Source organism: Artibeus jamaicensis, unplaced genomic scaffold (genome assembly GCF_021234435.1).
Source record: "Artibeus jamaicensis isolate MK-2021 breed Jamaican fruit bat unplaced genomic scaffold, CSHL_Jam_final contig_288, whole genome shotgun sequence".
Taxonomy (NCBI): domain Eukaryota; kingdom Metazoa; phylum Chordata; class Mammalia; order Chiroptera; family Phyllostomidae; genus Artibeus; species Artibeus jamaicensis.
The window spans coordinates 986,273-1,006,976 of record NW_026521645.1 but is presented as its reverse complement, the minus strand read 5'-3'; the positions used below and the strand labels follow the sequence as shown (position 1 = coordinate 1,006,976).

General features: G+C 38.1%; 1 protein-coding gene across 4 annotated transcripts in view; it reads right to left on the bottom strand.

The window, feature by feature from the left end:
- Window positions 1–5,539: 5,539 nt before the first annotated feature.
- Window positions 5,540–20,704, bottom strand: part of IARS1 (isoleucyl-tRNA synthetase 1) — a 109,470-nt gene continuing 94,305 nt past the window's right edge. For all 4 annotated transcript variants that reach the window (XM_037157068.2, XM_053662794.1, XM_053662795.1 and 1 more), the window contains 3 exons: window positions 19,853–19,996; window positions 14,610–14,762; window positions 5,540–9,196 (listed from right to left, as the gene is read on the bottom strand). In XM_037157068.2, the coding sequence (XP_037012963.2) occupies window positions 9,114–9,196; window positions 14,610–14,762; window positions 19,853–19,996 (380 nt within the window). In that variant the 3' untranslated portion in view covers window positions 5,540–9,113. The remainder of the gene's footprint in view (window positions 9,197–14,609; window positions 14,763–19,852; window positions 19,997–20,704) is intronic.

The following is a 20,704-nucleotide window of genomic DNA, read 5'->3' as shown; positions in this document are numbered from 1 at the left end:
TGCATCTAAGTTCCTGAATTTAGAGTAGAAGCTTTCACCCTTTCACCATTGAGTATGATGTTAACCCTGTGCTTGTCGTATGTTGTCTTTTTAATGAAGTACATTATTATATAACAAAACTGTCTTTTTATCATGAATGTTTGTTGACTTTTCTCAAATGCTTTTTCTGCATCTATTGTGATAATTGCATGATTTCCTTGCTTTCATTTTATAATCTATCACATTTCTTGACTTCTAAATTGATGTTTAATCCTCCTTGTAATCCTGGGATAAATCCTACTTGGTCATGGTGAATAATCATTTAATGTGCTTGCTAACTTGGGTTTGCTAGAATTTTGAGAATTTTTGCATTCATATTTATCAGGATGTTGTCCTGTTTTCTTCTAATGTCCTTATTTGTCTTTGGTACATTTTCCCCCCCTAAGATAGTAGCTTATTATTCTGTCCTTTCTAATATATTTAGTGCTGTTTCTCTGAGCTCTGGTTTACCTGCATACCACATATTTTGAACTGTTCTGTGTATTTTCATTTAGTCCATATATTAATGTCTTTAAAAAATTTCTCATGAGACTTCTGGCCCAGATGGAGATGGAGGTAGATACACTTTGCCTCCTATCCAAAAGGCCAATAAATTTAGAAACCAAAAAAACCCAGAACTGACAGAAAATTGAACTGTATGGAAGTCTGATAATCAAGGAGGTGAAGAAGATTCACCTGGATCGGTAGGATGGGAAGAGACAAGCAGCCAGGGTGGAGAGGAATGACTGTAAGGAAATAGATGGAGGATTGTGGCAGGCAAGGTGGTGGCTGGTGGGGCAAGTGGTCCCACATTTGGGTGCGGATAAACAAGGGCTAACTACTAGGGAGGAAGACACACCGCACAACCCAGGGTTCCAGTGGGAGGAAATAAAGCCTCAAAACCTCTGGCTGAAAAAAACCTATGGGGGTTGAGGCAGCAGCAGAGAACTCCCAGCCTCACAGGAGACTTCACTGGTGAGATCCACAGGGTCCTAGAACATACACAAAACTACCCACCCAGGAATCAGCACCAGATGGGCCCAATTTGCTTGTGGGTAGTGGTGGAAATGACTGAAAACTGACCAAGCCCAGAAAACAACATTGTTCCCTCTTGGAACCCTTCCCCACATACAGTGTCACAGTGCAGCAACATGGGTTGCCCTGCCCTGGTGAATACCTAAGGCTCTGACTCTTACTAAAAAACAGGCATGCTAAGACAAAAAAAAAATATGGTCTAAGTGAAAAGAACAGATCAAAGCTCCAGAAAAAATACAACTAAGCGATGAAGAGACAGCCAACCTATCAGATGCAAAGTTCAAAACACTGGTAATCAGGATGCTCACAAATGGTTGAGTATGGTCACAAAATAGAGGAAAAAGTGAAAGCTATGAAAAGTGAAATAAAGGAAAATGTACAATGAACCAACAGTGAAGGAAAGGAACCTAGGACTCTAGTCAATGATTTGGAGCAGAAGAAATAAACATTCAACTACAACAGAATGAAGAAACAAAAATTCGAAAAAATGAGGAATGGCTTAGGGACCTCTGGGACAACTTTAAATGCTCTAACATCTGAATCATAGGGACCTCAGTAGAAGAGGAAGAACAAGAAATGGACAACTTACTTGAAAATATAATGAAGAACTTCCTTAATCTGGCGAAGGAAACAGACTTCCAGGAAGTCCAGGAAGCTTGGAGAATCACAAAGAACTTGGACCCATGAAGCACACACCAAGCACATCATCATTAACAGTTACCTACAAAGGAGTTCCCATAAGATTATCAGCATATTTCTCAAAAAAAACCTTAACAGGCAAGAAGGGCTGGAAAGAAGTATTCAAAGTCATTAAAGGCAAGGACCTATATCCAAGATGACTCTGTCCAGCAAAGCTATCATTTAGAATGGAAAGGTGGATAAGGTGCTTCCCAGATAAGGTCAAGTTAAAGGAGCTCATCATCACCAAACTCTTGTTATATAAAATGTTAAAGGGATTTATCTAAAAAGAGATAAAAAGTACAAACAGTAAAATGACAACAAAATCACAACTATTTATTTTATTTTAATTTTTTTATTGATTATGCTGTTACAGTTGTTCTATTCCCCCCTTCATTCCCCTCCACCCTACCCCCCCATCCCCCTCCCTTTAGTTTATGACCATGTGTCTCAAGTCCTTTAGATTCTATATTTCCCATGCTATTCTTGCCCCATCTATTTTCTATCTACTGTCTATGCTATTTATTTTCTGTACCTTCTCCCCCCTTCTCCTCCTCCCACTCCCCTGTTGCTAACCCTCCTTGAGATCTTCATTTCTATGTTTCCACTCCTGATCTAGCTGTCCTTTTAGTTTGCTTTCGTTCTAGGTGTGGTTGTTAATAACTGTGAGTTTGCTGTCCTTTCACTGTTCATGTTTCTTTAACTTCTTTTTCTTAGATAAGTCCCTTTAACATTTCATATAATAAGGGCTTGCTGATGATGAACTCCTTGAATTTGATCTTATCTGAGAAGCACCTTATCTGTCCTTCCATTCTAAATGAAAGTTTTGGTGGATAGAGCAATCTTGGTTGTAGGTCTTTGGTTTTCATGACTTGGAATACCTCTTTCCAGCCCCTTCTTGCCTGTAAGGTCTCTTTTGAGAAATCTGCTGACAGTCTGATGGGGACTCCTTTGTAGGTGACTGTCCCCTTAGCTCTTGCTGCTTCTAGGATTCTCTCCTTCATTTTAATTTTGGCTAATATAATTATGATGTGCCTTGGTGTGTTCCTTCTTGGGTCCAACTTCTTTGGGACTCTCTGAGCTTCCTGGATTTCCTGGAAGTGTATTTCCTTTGCCAGATTGGGGAAATTCTCCTTTATTATTTGTTCAAATAAGTTTTCCACTGGTGGCTGTGCCTTTCCCCCTTCTGGTACCCCTATAATTCGGATGTTGGAGCATTTAAAGATGTCCTGGAGGTTCCCAAGACTCTCCTCATTTCTTTGAATTCTTGCTTCCTGACTCTTTTCTGTTTGGCCATTATTTGCTTTCTTCTGGTCCACTCCATTGATTTGAGTCCCAGTTTCCTTTTCATTGCTATTGGTATCCTGTGCAATGCCATTCATTTCAATTAGTTTCGCCTTCATATATTTGTCTAATTTGTTGGTATAATCAACCAGTTCTGTGAGGATCCTGATGACCAGTGTTTTAAACTGTGCGTCTGAGAGTTTTGCTTTCTTCATCACTTAGATTTATAGGCTCTGGGGCTTTGAGATCTTCTTGAGCTATTTTTGGTCTGTTCTGGCCCTTTAAGTGTGCGGAGGGGAACCTTGGACTCCCAGGTCGCTGGGTTGTGACGCTGTATGTGGGGGCATGGTCAGAGTGGGGAAATGGCGGTGCCTTCTACTGCCGCTTGCCACGGGGACCGCTGGGCCTGGTCCAACCGCCCACTCCCTCGCCTGTCTGCTCGCGCACAGATGGGCGACCACAGTCAACACGCAGCACCGCTTCCCCGCTTTCTCCTCTGCTGTCGCTCGCCTGGTGGCTCGCTCGGTCGCTCACTAGGTCCAACCCTGCACCTGGATTCCGCCTGACCGAGTCCTCCTGTGCAACCCCTCACCAGCTGCTGGTTTCGCCCCTTACCGGTCAGGCTGAAGAATTTGTTGTTAACGGACTTCCGAAAAGTTCAAATTTCCGTGTTCTGGCTGTGTTTTCTGTTGCTAATATTTAGTTGTCTCTAAACTTGGTTGTGTGAGAAGGCACGGCACATCCACCTATGCCTCCATCTTGGTGGAAGTCTAAAATCACAACTATTAACAACTTAAAAAAACAAAAGCAAAAAATGAACTAAGGAAACAACTAGAACAGGAATAGATTCACAGAAATAGACATCACATGGAGGGTTATCAGCAGAAAAAAGTACAGGGAATAAGAAGCATAAATGGTAGGTACAAAATAGGGTGACGTTAAATATCTTTTAAAAATTCTTCATGAGACACAAATTATTTAAAAGTACATAATTTTTCAGATGTTTAGGGCTTTTTATTTTCTGATACTGATTTCCAGTTTTGACTCCACTGTGTTCTGAGGAAACTATGGTTTTAAATTAGTGTTTTGAGTTTCTTTGGATAAATTATCAGAAGTGGAATCACTGGGTCATAAAACAGTTCAATTTTTAATTTTTTTGAGGCAACTCCAGACTGCTTTCCTGAGTGGCTGCACAAATCTGCATCAGAGTTCTCTTTTCTCCACATCCTCACCAACACTTGATTTATTTATGATAGCCATTCTGACAGGGGTGAGGTGATTTCTCAGATAAGTGACATTGAGCATCTTTTCATGTCTGCTGGCAACATATGTATTTTCTCTTTGGATAAGTATTTATTCAGATCCTCAGCCCATTTTTGTAAATTTAATTTTTGGTGTTGAATTTTCTAAACTTTTAATACATTTTGGATATTAACCCCTTATCAGATATATCTATGTGTTCTCCCATTCAGTGGGTTGTCTTTAATTTTGTTGGTTTCCTTTGCTGTGCAAAAACTTTTTAGTTCTATGTAGTCCCAGTTGTTTTTGTTTCTTGTCTGAAGAGCCAGATATACCAGAAAATATTGCAACAAGAAATGTCTGAGATTTCACTACTTCTGTTTTCTTCTAGAATATTTATGGTTTTGAATCTAACATTTAAGTCTTTAGTATATTTTAATTATTATGTGTGGCATAAGGTAATCTACTTTCATTTTCTCTGTATGTGCCTGTACAACTTTACAATTTATTTAGTAAACTACCTTTAGCCCATTGTTTTTGACTCACTTATCAAATATTGAGTATAAAGGCAGGGATTTATTTCTGGGCTTTCTATTATGTTCCATCACTTTTGTTGCAAACATTTTGAGGTCGTTATTTCATGTACACACATTTAGATTTATTATGTCTAAGACACAGGTGGCAAACACAAAGCCCACAGGGTGAATCTGGCCCTCTACCTTGTTTAATCTGGCCTGCCCCCTTTGTTTCTTCCTGGAGGCAGCGCCAAATTCCTTGCCCCTAGTTGAGGAGTACTTACATTTACACAGTCCTAAAATTACATTTAGCCCTTTGAAGGCAACTGCGAGGCTGATGTGGCCCCTAGTGAAAATGAGTTTGATACCCCTGCACTAGTTTGACTTCATTATCAGTGTCCCTCTTCATGTCTAGCACTTTTACTTCCTTTAGTCTATGTTATTAGGTACTAATACAGCCATTTGTTTCTTTTATAATTTAAACAATATTTTTAGTGAGAAGGGAAGGGAGAAAAGTGAAAGAAACATCCATTGGTTGCTTCTTACATGCCCCCATCTGGAAACCTGGCCCATAACCCAAGCATGTGCCCTGACTGGGAATTGAACTGGCAGCCTTTCTGTTTGCAAGATGGCACCCAACCCACTGTGCTATACCAGTGAGGCTTTTTTCATTTCTTAAAGAATGTTTGCATGGTATTTATTCCATTCTTTTAATTTCAATCTACATATATGCTGAAGTGAATCTGAAATGAGATTCCTGTAAACATACACTTGCATCATGGTGTTTAATCCACTCTGCCATCCTTTTGATTAGCATATATTGATCATTTACACTTCAGGTTAATTAATGATAGGTTAGTGCTTATGTCTGACCAACTTTTTTGTTTCCTCTAGTTCTCATTTGTTTTCTTATTGCCTGTGGGGTACTTGTACATTTTAAATACCCGTCTTGATTTAATTCTAGTGCCTGACTTTATCTCATTGTATCCTGGTTGCTGTGTATTACAATATACATATATAATATCACAGTCAAGTATGAACATTCTACCCCTTTGAATAAATTTAGTAAAACTTTACTTCCATTTACACACTTTTAAATATCGTTCACTTGAGTATAAGATGGTGTATTGTTTCAATCATTAAATGATTTATAAAACTCACAAAGGATAGCCCATTATTATGTACCCACATTTTTGCTCTTCCTCTTGGTCTTTTTTATTTTCAAGGTTCTTTAATACTTTTCTATTTGAATAACTGCCTCTAGCCAATCTTTAGTGTTAGGTCTTCTAGTGACAAATTGGTTTCCATTGTCTGAAAATGTGTTGATAACCCCTTAATTATGGAAGTAAATAGGAAATTTGCATTTGAGGTTTTTTTCCTTACCCACCTACAAAACATCATGCCACTTGTTTCTGGCCTCTAATGGACAGGTAGCATCTATATATGGATATTCTGAATAAAGGGATGACTCACATACTGGAAGGGACAGAGGGGAACGACTCAAGATTTCATTATCCTACTCAGGATGGTGTGCAATTTGAAACAATTTGTTTTTTAAAAGTAATTTTTAGTTTTCAATTATAATAGACATACTGCAATTATATTAATTTCAAGTGTACAACACAGTGATTAGACCTTTATGTAACTTATGAGGTGATTACCTGGAAGTCTAGCACCAACCTGGCACCATACACAGGTATTATAATATTACAGACTATATTTCCTATGATATACTTTAAATCCCTGTGACTATTCTGTAACTACTGGTTTGTAAGTCTTAATCCCTTTATCTTTTTGCCATTTCCTCTAACTGCCCTCCAAAATGTCCCCTGTATCTGAGTCTTTCTGTTTTATTCTTTTTCAGATTCCAAATATACTGTACTTTATGGTGTTTAATGCACTCCTGTGTATAATGCACACTCATGTTTGGGGCCCAAACTTTCAGGAAAGAAAACCTTGTTTAAATTAATTTGATTGATTCATTCATTTATATTAGACATGAAACAGATTATTGCATTCCAGGGTAGTATTTTGCATACAGATATTGTCATTGCTTTCTAGAGTTATACTTTTTTAAAAAAGATTTTATTTATTTATTTTTAGAGGGGAAGGAAAGGAGAGAGGGAGAGAAATACCAATGTATGGTTGCCTCTGGTGTGTCCTCTGCCAGGAACTGGCCTGCAACCCAGGCATGTGCCCTGACTAGGAATGGAATCGGGATCCTTTGGTTCGCAGGCCTGTGCTCAATCCACTAAGCTACACCAGCCAGGGCTAGAGTTACACTTTCAATGCATAAGCACAAATGAAACAATTAAAAACATTTATAGAGATGTGGAACTAGGACTACCCATGTATAATGCGCATCCTTATTTGTCCCTCAAGAATCTGAGCAAAAAGTGTGCATTATACAGAGCAAATTAAGATAAAATCATAAGAAACTGTCTTTCAGTGTCTAACTTATTTAACTTAGCACAGTATCTTCTAGGTCCATCCATGGTGTTGCAGATGGCAAGATTTCATTAAACTTTATGAACTGTTTATTTCTGAAATTTTCCAGTTAATATTTTCAAACTGTGTTAACCACTTTCACTGTATAAATTGAAACCATAAAAAAGCAAAACTGCAGATAAGAATATGCGTGGAGAACAATACCATACTTTGAATTTTAATCCAATACTAAGTTTTTGCTGTTGTTTTTCAAATTTTTCTATTTTTGGTTGGCTTTTGTTCCTTTGATAAAAAAAAGCAGCAAAAATTACAAAAAAGTAACTTAAATATTTTTAAAGCAGTTTAGTAGCATTAACTATATTCATCTTTTGTGCAAATGACTTCTAGAACTTCCTCCACCTGCAAAATAACTATTCCATTTTGACATTCCCCTCCATTTCTGTATACCTGCAGTTCCTTGCAACCATCACTGTATTTTGTTTCAATGAGTCTAACTACTCTAGGTACTTCATACAGCATTCATCCTTTTTGTGATTTCAACGAACAACTGATACTATTAAAATTAGGTACATTTCACATTTGCTCCACCTCTTTGATGTCATGAATGATACTGTAATGAATTTGGGTCTGCAAATATCTCTTCAAAAGCCTGCTTTCAATTCTTTGGAAAATATGTCCAAGTGGGACTGTTGGATCATATGACACTTTTTAAAAAATTTTTTGAGGAAATCTCCATATTGTTTTCCACAGTGAATGCAACATTTTACATTCCCACCACCACCATTTTATATTTCCACAGACAGTGCATAAAGGTACAACTTCTCTGCATCCTTGCCAACACTTACTTTCTGCTTGTTTATTCCACATTTGTGCATTTGAATAGTTATTGTAGCAGCCAGAGTCACACAAATTCAGATCTTCCTTCAGGAAAATCTGATGTAAGGAGCATAGCTGGTTGATAGTTTCCAGTTACTACACTTTCAATTCCACTGAGAGATCTATGCTGAAAGCATGCCCACCATGGGCTGTTCCAAGCCACGGAATAAATGATGTAGGGATACAAAGACAAGTTATTTCTACCAAACTCTAAACTCTTTATTTCATTTTTGGATCCCTACCTGGGGACTTTAATTGGCCTGATCAAGATTTTCTGAGAGTTGCACAGTAGTCTTGGCTTTTTCTAATCAATTTCCCTTTTTCCCTCTTAACTTTTCACAGGTGCCAAACCTAAATTGTAGTCTAAAGGTTCCCTCTACCTATGCTTGCGCCCTTTCCCCTTTATTTTTCATGTATGTTTCCCCCAATAAATCTTGAACATCCAATTTTGTCTTGGTTGCTGCTTCTGTGACACACAGGATTTTGGGCAGAAGTAAAATAAGATGTTCAGTCCACTGTTTTAATATAGAAGTCACTATTAAGTTTTTGAACTGGCCTTTGAAGACAATAAGTTTCAAGTTTCATTAAAATATAGAAGAATAAATTCCTTTTAACTTATTTATCATCTGAGAGAAAGCTATTTTTTTTGTTTTGTTTTAGTGGAATAAAATATTCCATGAAATTCCCCAGGAAAGTGCAGAGTTATTCATTCTTTCAACAAGCTTTAAAAAACCACAGAATGACATATATTATTCCATTGTAGTCACTTCTACCTTCTATAACTAAGAATTCAAGTATAGAAATAAACTCTAGTGCGGTGGTAACATTGTAACCTTCTCAAGCTACACGATGAATCAATCCCACTTCTAATTTAGGCCAAAAGCAGCATATTATACCCATGTACCTGAAAGAAGTATCTTCAATATATGTCTATTTACATGTATATATGTGTGTGTGTATGTGTGTAGGAACAGATACATGCCAGGGAAAGGTTAACCGAACCTCAATGATAACAAAATGTTAGAAGTCAGATGATGTGGGAAATACAGAAACATACACAGTCTTCATGTTCAAAGTCTTCATGGGGATTTTTTCTGTAATTTCTAGAATAAAAACAAGAAAAAGAAATAAATTTTCTACCTATTCTGAATATTTTTAAAGTGTTAACTGGCTAAGAATCAATGAGTTTGGCCTCAACCTAAACAGAGGTCTGAATTTGTCCCAGCTCCTGGGGAACTTCTAAACCCATAGAACTTTCTGAGAAAGTCATGGTTACTACCCAGAGAAATTTTCCAATTAATTAAAGTGTACGTACCAACAGGCATTGGTGTCAGAAGGAGGTAACACTGCCCATGACTCCTTGAAGGAGGACAACTGAAACTCTGTGTTTGGACCCCTCCCATATTTGACCCTGCACATCTCTTCCTGGGATGTGCAGGGCCAAATATAGGAGGGGTTCAAGGTTCTATCCTTGTCCTATAAGAAATGTAGTTCTGTGAAACTTGCTAGTAAATCAATAAACTTGAGAATGGTTTTGGGAAATCCTCTGAACTTGTACTTGGTGCCAGAAGTAACAGTGGTCTTGTGTGAAGCCCTCCCTCTGAGTTTCAGTTGAAGCCTAACTTCTTTTATTTTAATATTTTATTTATTTATCTTTAGAGGTGAAGGGAAGGAGAGGAGAGAAATATTAATGTGTGGTTGCCTCTTGTGTGTGCCTTGCAGGGAACTGGCCTGTAACCAAGGCATGTGCCCTGACTGGGAATTGAACTGCAATCTTTTGGTTCACAGGCCCGCGCTCAATCCACTGAGCTACACCAGCCAGGGCTGAACCCTAACTTCTTACGTCTGGGGTTCCAGTCTTTGTTTAAAGTTTTGAAGGACTGTGCCCTCAACCTACTAACTCTGGGTGTTGTTCAAAATGTCCCCATACCCTGCCCTCCATACCACTCCACAAGATATTTCCTCTATCTACAGAAAAGGCTGGAGCAAAACTAAGCCAGTAGTCTAGATTTGTGGCTTCTAAATATTAGCTTCCTATAACACAATGAAGAACAGTTATTCCCAAATCTAGGGAAGAGTACGTGGTAAGCCTAGGACACACCTTAAAATATCAGAAAATAATTAAAGAAAAAGATGAAGGGTTCATGTCAAAGAATATATGAGCCAATATGACCAAAGATAAAAAATTTGAATATACAAAGTATAACACAAACACTATTGATTAACAATGAATATATAAAAACTCAAAAAGAGAGAGAAAAATATATTTTAAAAGTTCTTTGCCTGCTTCAGGGAACTTTGCAGTTAGTCAGATCTGAATTCAAAGGGAAGAATAAACTTTCACTAAAAATAACTCTTATCCTCGAAAAAATTCTCGGTGCAAAAATACTCTGAAGTTGCTTCCTTAATAGATAACTCTAGGATGTAAAGATGATGTTTAGAATCTAGTGGAAGAATCAAAAAGGCATCAGTGAGTTTTTCAAACTGTAAGCATTATGTCATCCTTCTAATCTACCAAAATATTAATTTTATAAAAAACCATTTTCAGAGGAAAAATACAGTGAAAATGCATGAGAAACAAGAATGTGTGTCAAGCTCCCTCTTAGCTTGGTGGTGGGCTTGAAGACAGCAGCCTGTGTTCCCAGTGTAAGACCCTGGCACCTATTTCTAGAAGGAACAGAGAAAAAAAACCTGTTTGTTCTAACATGTCTGGGGGCTATCTGAAAAACTTACATAAGAGGCTTCTCTTTGTTTCATTTAACTTGGAACTAACTCAGGGCAGGAAGTTGTAGGTATTGTTTAAAAACACTGAAAGGCAAAAAAAAAAAAGCCCACAGCTACGTGTAACAAAAAATTATGATGGAAACATACACTGCTTAACACTGGGAGGAGAAGCAGGAGACAGTTTCTTTGGATAATTGGGGCATTAAATATTGCCCATATATCTTGGGTAATTTTAGAAAGCCACATGTACATCTTGGCCAGAATGTATACAGAGAAGAGACCCGAGTAGAGCCAAAGCTTTCAATTCTGAAAAAGGTAAAAGGTTTTTCTGGCCAAATCTGGCTGTTCTCCAGGCTCAGTGAAAACATAAATTGAAGGCTGAGGCAGGGTTGTAAATAGCCTGGCTATGATGAATGAGAGTGCCCCAGCACAAGCTAATCCCCAAAATTGGGAGAAGTGGGTATTTTGTTTTTAAGCCTTTAGCTCCTGGAAGTCAAGAAAATCTCTGTCATACAGTAGTAGAATCCAAGCTAAAGGAACAGACTTCAGTGACTACACATATCAAAGAATATAGTCTTGGGGTGTGTGTGTGTATAGAAGTTTGACAAAGTCATAAAACAAATGAACAATTACAGCTTTCAAAAATCAGAAACAGCAAACCCTTGTGAGGAGGCGAACCTGATTTCCAGAGTTACCACAATACAGTATTCAAATGTCTAGTTTTCAACAACAAAAATATCCCAAGGCATACAAAGAAACAGGAACGTTATAGTTCATTCAGAGAAAAGAATAATTGACAATAGCTGTACTTTAAAGCACAAATATTTGCACATAGAAATACTCTAGAGCAACACTCTTATGATGTGGAAAACAATGAACCAATGGAAAGGCCAACAGAAACCACAAAGAATTAAAGAAATCCAAGAAAACAATGCATCGACAATTCAAAAACATCAATAAAGAGAAATTGTAGAAAAAAACTAAATAGAGATTCTGGAGTTGAGAAAAACTACTGAAAATAAATTCACTAGAGGGACTAAACATATTTGAGCAGGCAGAAGAATGAGTGATTTTGAACATAGGACATTTGAAATCATCCAGTCAAGTGGACCAAAATACACATTATGGGAGTTTCAGAAGGAGAAAAAAAAGATAGAACATTTGAAGAAATAATGACCACATACTAAAAACAATAAGAAATATTCAATAAGATTAACAGCCAATTGCTAGTCAGAAACCACGGAAGCCAGAAAGCAGTGGGATAACACATTTAAAGTGCTGAAAAACTATCCACACAGAAATCTCTATCGGCAAACACTATTCTTCAAAATTAAAGACTAATTAAAAGATTCCAATATAAAGAAGAGCTGAGTAAGTTCATTATTGCTAAATGTGTCCCCCAAAATGATAAAGGAAGTTCTTCTATTTGAAATTCAAGGATGCTACACAGTGACTCACAGTTGTATGGTTATTGCATTGTTGGTTTGTAACTCTGCTTTGTTTTCTTTTTAAGAAAATTTTATTTATTTTACAGAGGGGAAGGGAGGGAGAGAGGGGAAGAAAGAAACATTGATAGGTTGATTGCCTCTCACATGCCCCAACTGGGGACCTGGCCCACAACCCAGGCATGTGATCTGACTGGGAATCAAACTGGTGACCTTTGGATCTGCAGGCTGGTGCTCAATCCACTGAGCCACATCAGCCAGGGCAGCTTTCTATTTTCTATATGATTTAAAAGATAAACATACAGAACAATTAATATTACATTTATATTTATGTATAGTATATTTTCTGACAAGAATATAATGGGGGCAGAGCTGAATAAGAGCAGAACTTTTGTAAGCTATTAAAAGTAAAACTGGTATCAACTGAAACTAGGTTATAAATTAGAATGTTAGTTGTAATCCCTGTGGTTAACACTAAGAAAATACCTAAAAAAACACACTAAAGGAAGTCAAAGGAAAATCAAAAGAGTAAACTATAAAGAATCAGCTAAACACAAAAGATGTCACTGAATGAAGAAAATGAGGGGAAAAAAAAGATGACTTTCAGAAAAGAATCCGTCAAAATAGCTGAAGACCTTCCTAGGCCGTAATGTTTTTGAATTTTTACTCTTTTAAGCAGAGTCTAATTTACTCAGGGGAAGGAAAATACCCAACTGTAGCCCCTTATAGCCTTCCTTTCTCACTTTAAGAAAAAAGAAAACTAAAATGCAGAGAAACATCTGTGAAGGTCACAGGCCCAGGTCACATACCTTCTAAAGACTGACACATAATGATAAAACTCTAGAAGACCTTCCATTCCCCCTCCTTCCATATCTTACCAAGATATTATGTGACCTCCTATATGATCAACTGGATTACCACTGAAAGAACAGCAAAGGTCCCCTTTAACCCAGTTCTATTTCCCTAGTACATCATGTTGAACAATCAACAAATACACCCAGGCATTCTAAAAGATAACTGGCCCCTGACAAAAACAACAAAACCCCAAACTGAAAAAAAAAAGAAACACCCCACAAAACAAACCCAACACCACCACTACCAACAGCAAAACAGTAGGAAGAGAAAAAGTAAGCATCATTCTGCCATTAGTAGACTGGGAATTTAAAATAAATAGAATTAATATGCTAGGACTCTAATGAAGAGTGATAACATGCAAAATCAGATGGGCAATATAAGCAAATAGAGACTAAGAAAGAATTAAAAGAAAATTTTAGAAATCAAAACAATGCAACAGAAATGAAGAATGCCTTATATGAAAAAATCTAAACCTAGGCATATCATATTCATTCTGCAGAAAAATTAAAGAGGGAAAGATAATGTCTGCCAGTTTTCCATCAATGCTAGAAGACACAACAAAAATCCTGATTCAGAAAGTCTAATAAATCTCAGGCTATGAGGCTATATAGATTAAAGGATGGAATGGTAAAAAGTTTTGAGTTGGGATGACAAAGACAGATATTAAGCAAATAAACAAAAAACAAAACAAAGCCAGAACCCACTGTAAACTTTTCAGGGAAATGATGTCCAGTGTGTAAGGGGTTCAGACCAGAACATAGAGGGAAGGGTAAGATGTCAATAGAGAAGTTGTCAGCACAGACAGAGAAGTGGTATTGTAGAAGTGGATGATGTAAAGGTAAGTGTGAGATGTAGAGAAAACATATCCTTGAAGACGCTAGCCTGTGTGTTGTGCAAGCCATCATACTGACCCTCTGTTTTCTGAATTATTGGGTGGTAAATATGTTGACTGATGACCTAGCGATTCATTCTGATGCAACTCATCGAAAAAATGCATGTAAGCCTGCTTTATAAGCTTTATAATGGAGGAGGGACAAAGTCAGTTATAGGATTCCCTCATGCTGTCATTTTACAATAATGTGATCATTTTGACTCTAGGGGAAGAGAACAATTTAGAATCAGCAAATATGCTAATTATCCTAGAAGCATACACAGGGCAAAACAGGTTTACACTTGTTCTTATGGAAAATAATACCATAATTAATAAATAAGAAAATGTTTTGTGTACTTATAACTGTAAATCTACTTTTATCCTAATGTGTATTTTTAATAACATACCAATATAATTTTTAGATTCTCTCAAAAGCAAAAGGCAATCACCCTCTTAAATAGTTTTTAAACACTGTATTATGGAAAATTTCTGGAGAAAGAGAAAAAAAGAGGTAAAAGTACTATCTCTCACATTTAACTATAATTGGTTACTGGTATCACATCTACTTCTAGCAAAAGAAAAAATAAACCAAAAATGTATTATGTCGTACAATCTCCTCACCATTCATTTGAGCCTCATCCTGAAATAGCTTTAACTTCTTGTTGCGAAGGCCAAACACCTTGGCTGCTTCATATAGAAGACCTTCATAGGTGAGTCCATTCTGTCCAAATGGGTTTTCAAGCAGGAGAGTACCCACTGTTCCCATTAAACACTCTGCAGAAGAAAAAACAAACTGGATTAAACCTCAAGAATTTACACCATCTAGTACTGGATTCCTAATGGAGGCAGTGACTGATGCTGGCTTGGAGAGTCAGCAGTAAGTACAAGAGCTCAAGCGGGATAGCTATACACTTTGCAGAAAGAGTCTTAAACATGTCACAAAGGAAAAAGGAAAGGAGAAAAAGAAGAATCAACTAGCAGGAAACAACCGCAGCTTGGGAAAGAGATAATCAGTAAACACTTCAACGAAGAGCCCAAAAGGCTCCACTAACTAATGTGTATAATGAGAACACCAAAATAACCGGAAAAAAAATAAGTTTTGGAAACATTTTTCAAGAGCCCTGGCCAGGAAGCTCTGTTGATTAGTGTTGTCCGTATCCATCAAAGTTGTGGTATAGATCCCTTTTCAGCACACACACAAGAGGTAACCAATGACTGCAAAAACAGTGAAACAACAGGATCTAACATGTGTGTGGAGTAGCTGGAAGCTCCATCCACTTGTTCCCAGATCCAAACCAGTCTTACAGCGAAATTGCAGAGCAATCCACTCAAAAATCCAGCTGAGAGTGAGTGAGTGAGAGCATGCATGAGTGTGTACGCACATGAGTATGTGAGTGGGCAAGAGCCTGCCTGTTTGCAGGGCACACTAGCAGTCTGGCAGTTCCTGGCAGAGCAGCTGCTAGAGCTGTTGCCCAGTCTGGTACTTCCAGCTGTAGAGATCTGGGGTGGGAGACATTTTGGGGAATGTCATAGACTGCAATACTTACGGTGGAGGGCCTGTTGCCTCCCGGGCCCCAGGCACCACGGTAACCGTGTGACTACAATCTGACTCAGGAGCCTTGAGCTTCAGGGGCTGAGAGAGACAGCCAGGGTGGGCTGGCTCCAGAGGCACTGCAGTGGGAGCAGGCCTGCCTGAGGTTGAGATGCACTGGAGGAAGCAGTGAGAGCACCCTGCCATCGCCATCCAGAAGAGATCCAGAAAGAAACATTAAAACTGTCAAGGCAGTGGCAGAGCTGTGGTCATCCCTGAGAAATTTTGTGCTTTTTTGGGGCCACACAGAACCTCTTTGAAAAGAGGAGCTGAGGCCGGACCATGTGTTTGCGGGTGTACGCAGTGACTTTGTGAACAAAGAAATCAGAGTGATACTGTCATGCTGAAGCGACTGTGAAACTCAACCAAAAAGAGCTGGTGAGTGAGCAGGGAGCTGTACAGAACAGGGAGTTCGGCCCATGTCTGCTGTAAGAGAAGCAGGCTGGGGACAGGACAGCCATGAGCCGAACACCTGAGATTTGCTGCAGCCAAGCAGGTCCACCCAACCCCCACCTGTGGGATTATAGGCTTTGCAGATCAGTTAAGCCCAGGCTCAGGGAGCCCCTTACTGGGTGCATATCCACAGGGGGAAAAAAAGGAAAAGATCTGAAATAGCCCTTTCTACCAGACTAAAAGTAACACTGTTCCTCCGGCCCTGATCAACTGCAAGCAGCACAGCAGAGAGATTAGAGATAGGCACAAGAGGTGTTCAAGGCCCCACTTAGCTCCAGCTCTTAGAGCTGCTGTCTGCATCAAGCAGGAAAGAGTTGCCTCCTTTACACATATTGATGCCTTACAAGAAACGGACAGCTAACTTACCAGAAACCATACATTATTGGAAAGAATATGGGACACACCAAGACATGTGGTGAAGGGGTGGGGTAACATTCCCACCATCTTCCCTGAAGAATGAACAGCACCCCCTGGGGGTGACCAGGGTTCCCACCCTGCCAATAACACCAGAGGTCCCCACTGGAACCAGGTGGAGGAAGGACTGGCAGCCCTCTCAGGTCATTAAAGGAACCACTCCTGGGCCCTGTGCTGATGGAAAGTTTACAGAGCAGGACACTGGTGCCACCCAAGCCTGAAGGAGAGAGCCACAGAATGTGGATTGCTTATAGTGGCAAACAGGTTGCCTAGGGTTAGATTAGGACACTGTCAGACATTACCAGGAACAGATCCAGAAAGAGAAGACAGTGGCAAACACTGGGCTCTGCTGAGATGAACTGCACTGTAGTCTTACTCATTATTGGCATTATTCTTTCTCCTGCACAGCTTTTTAATATTATTTGTCCTTCAAGTTTGTTCCTATGATTTCACCATTTAAAAAAAAATTTAGTTTACTTCAAATTTCGTAATTTGTACCTCCCTTCTCTTACTGCATTCCATCTTCTTCCTTCCTCTGATCAGTTTTGTTTTAAATTTTATTTTCTCTCTTGATACAGCTGGTTTCTAGTCTACACTCTCATTATTTCTCCTGTCTCCAGCCTCTGAAAACCATTTTCATGTCATTAGGCAACTCACATCCTTTTTTCCTGTTCTTAAAATACCTTTATTCTCTCTCCACCATTACAAATCTTTGCTGATTGGATTCTGACACAGTGGTTGCTGCATATATTCCATTTTATTCCTAGATCTTAACTATTTTTATATTTCAAATCTCAAATTTTGTCATTCCCCTCACCTATTCCATTTTATCTTCCTCCTGCTCTTACCTTTTTTGTTTGTTTGTTTTAAACTTTACTTTTATCCTCTTAGCCTGGTGCTCATTCCTCATTTGTATTTCTTCACACTTTAACCTGTCAAAATCACTTTTCTTTCCTTTAGAGCTCATAAGCTTTTTTTCTTTCCCTTTTCCCCATCTTATTCCTATTCCACCTGTATTAATCTTTCCTCATTTGTGGTGGATATTGTTGTGGTGAACCTTTTCTTTCAATTTGGTTCTTAGTCACTATTAAACAATTTTTTTTTTTAGAAACCTCATACTATACTCTTTTCTTAATCCATTTTGCCTTCTTTACCTCCTTTTTAATTTACATTGAAAAATATTTTTTCTTGCTTTCTTCATCTTATTTCTATTCCCTAGTCTTATTATTTCTCCTCCTTCTACCCTCTCAAAATCATTTTTCTTTCACTTAGTCATCTCATATTTTTTAAATAAGTCTTAATTTCCTTATATCTTTCTTAAATATTTGCTCATATGCTAATGATAGTGTGGTTGTGGATGGGTTTTTTTTACAGGTGTGGGTTTTGTATCCTGGGTTGTTTTGTTTTGTTTTGCCCAGCATATAAGACATGGTGGGCAGTGTGCCTCTCAGCCAGCCAAGAAGTCAGACAGCCAGAGGGAAATACCCACCAAACAACAACACAACAACCAAAACCCAGTTACAACAAGGGAGCACAAATAAATGGCATAAAGGACATCCAAAGAATTTCCAGCTCAGGAGATCCAAGGAGACTGCACTACTGAGTCCCAAAGTCTCCTACCATAGAACAATACCCCATGACAAGGAGTCAAAGCAGATCAATCTAAGTTGCAGAAAATAAACAAGAAGAGTCACCTAAAATGGGGAGAAGAAGAAACATGCCAATTGAAAGGAAATGAGGAATCCCCAGAAAGACTGCTATATGAAATTGAAGCAAGTGATCTAACAGACATACAGTTCAAAATAATGGTTATAAAGATGCTACAGTAGCTCAGTGAGAACTATAAGGAACACTATGGAAGCTACAAGGAACTTACTGGGAACTATATCAGCATAAAAAAGGGCATAGAAACTATCAATAAGAGCCAGGAGAAAATGAATACAGTATCTGAAATGAAGAATACACTAGAAGGAATTAAAAGCAGGCTAGATAAAGCAGAGGATCGAATCAGAGTTGGAAGACAAGGTAGAAAAAAAACACCAAAACAGCAACAAAATGAAGAAAGACACAAAAAGAAAGAAGATAGCTTAAGGGAATTGCAGGGCAGCATGAAATGTAATAATATCCGTATCACAGGGATACCAGAAAAAAAAAGAAGAGGAGCAAGGGATAGAAAACTTGTTTGAAAAAGTAGTGACAGAAAATTTTCTTAACTTGGCAAAGAAAATTACCCAGACATGAAAAAATGTTCAATATCACTATCCATCAGAGGGATGCAAAGTAAAACCACAATGAGATACCATTTCACACCTGTCAGAATGGCCTTCATTAATAAATCAACAAATAAGTGCTGGCCAGGATGTGGAGAAAAGGAAACCCTACTGCAGTGTTGGTGGGAATGCAGACTGGTGCAACCACTGTAGAAAAGAAGAGTATGGAATTTCCTCAGAAAACTAAAAATGGAACTGCTGTTTGACTCAGCAATGCCACTGCAAGGGATATACCCTAAATATCCTTAAACAGCAGTTGAAAGAACTTATAAATAGTGCCCTATGTTCATAGAGGCCCTGTTTATAATAGCTAAATGCTAGAAACAGCCTAAGTGCCCATCAGTAAATGAGTGGATCAAAAAATGGTGATACATTTACACAATGAAATACTACACAGCAGAAAATAAAGGCGCTCCTACCCTTCCTGACAGAGTGGATAGAACTGGAGAATATTATGATAAGCGAAATAAGCTATTCAATGAAAGACAAATACCATATGGTATCACTTGTAAGAGGAAGCTAATGAACAAAATAAACAAATGCACAAAATAGAACCAGAAGCATGGAAAAATGGAACACTGATAGCAACCAGGGAGGAGGGACTAATCAAGGGCCATGTATGAATGACTCATGGGTATGATCAACAGGGTAGGGAATGACTCTGGAGTAGAGGGTGGGCTGGGTGGAGGCAGACTAAAGGGGAAAACTGATATAACTGCAACAAAATAACATAAAATATTTAAAATTAAAATAAGTAAAAGTGAAACAACAAACTGATGTCTCTGCTCCCCCACCTTCTAAAAAATCAATAAAAATTTTTTCTAAAAAAGGCTAAATTAAAATGTTTTAGCATTTAAACAATTTAGCCTCATCTAGCTCTAACTTTTACCTAACCAGTTTATATCATTTCTTTAACATGTCTAATAGATAAAGTTGTTTCTACACAAATATATCAAATGAAATAAACCTGTGTGTGCACCCTTAAGCAGGGTGGGAATCTACACTTATATTATTACCTTAAAGCCAAACTGTAAAATCCACATAAGTCAGAGAGGTTGAACATTAAAGTAAACTTTATCACCCATAACCCCACAATTCACCTGAGGACGGTATACATAGCTAGGAGAGGCACGTACCTTGTGGGTTTGCGTTTACAAGCTGTAGGTTGATATACTGACAGGGAAGAGTATTAGGACTGTCAATCAGAGAGGGAGCTGATCCTGCAGTCACACACAGTGTTTTCCCACTAAGATTCAGTAAGTTAGTTTGATTTCGTATTTCTAAAAGTAACAAGAGTAACAAGATATCATTCTTTCAGAGCTGAAGTCATTTACTTTTCATCTTTTAAACTACCACATACATGTATTTTGTGATATTTTTGTATGTTTATCAAAAGATGCTGCCTTTATTATAAAATCAGGTTGTAATGACATGCAATTAATAGACAATGCTATTGATGCAAAACAGCATATTTACCATCTAAAATACAGGCCAACTCTTCTATCCCTCTTTCATTCTTTCCCTGTATAGCTGACTCTTGAACTCAACATGGGTTTGAACTAGGCGAACTTACATTAAAAAATTTGAAAATATATAGTCAGTCTTTTGTGTCTGTAGGTTTTGCATCTGGGTATTGAAAACAGTAGTTTTGTATTACCAATTGGATGGAAAATACTGTTTTCCGTCCATAGTTGGTTGAGTCTGTAAAGGTGAAGGGTTGACTGCACAAATTCTATTGAGATTTTTTACCAGAAGCATGGGATGGGGTGGGGGGATCAGTATCCATAAAACCCATATTTTTCAAGGGTCAACTGTATATTACAGTGTAGCTTTCTTAAAATTTCCTCCTGAGAACCCCAGGTTTCACCATGAAAAGATCCAGGTGTCTAAGAATAATAACCATAGTAAGAAAACAAGTTTTTGGACTCATGAACATATGTGGAAAATAGCAAGACACATAAAACACGTGCAATATAATTTTATTTATA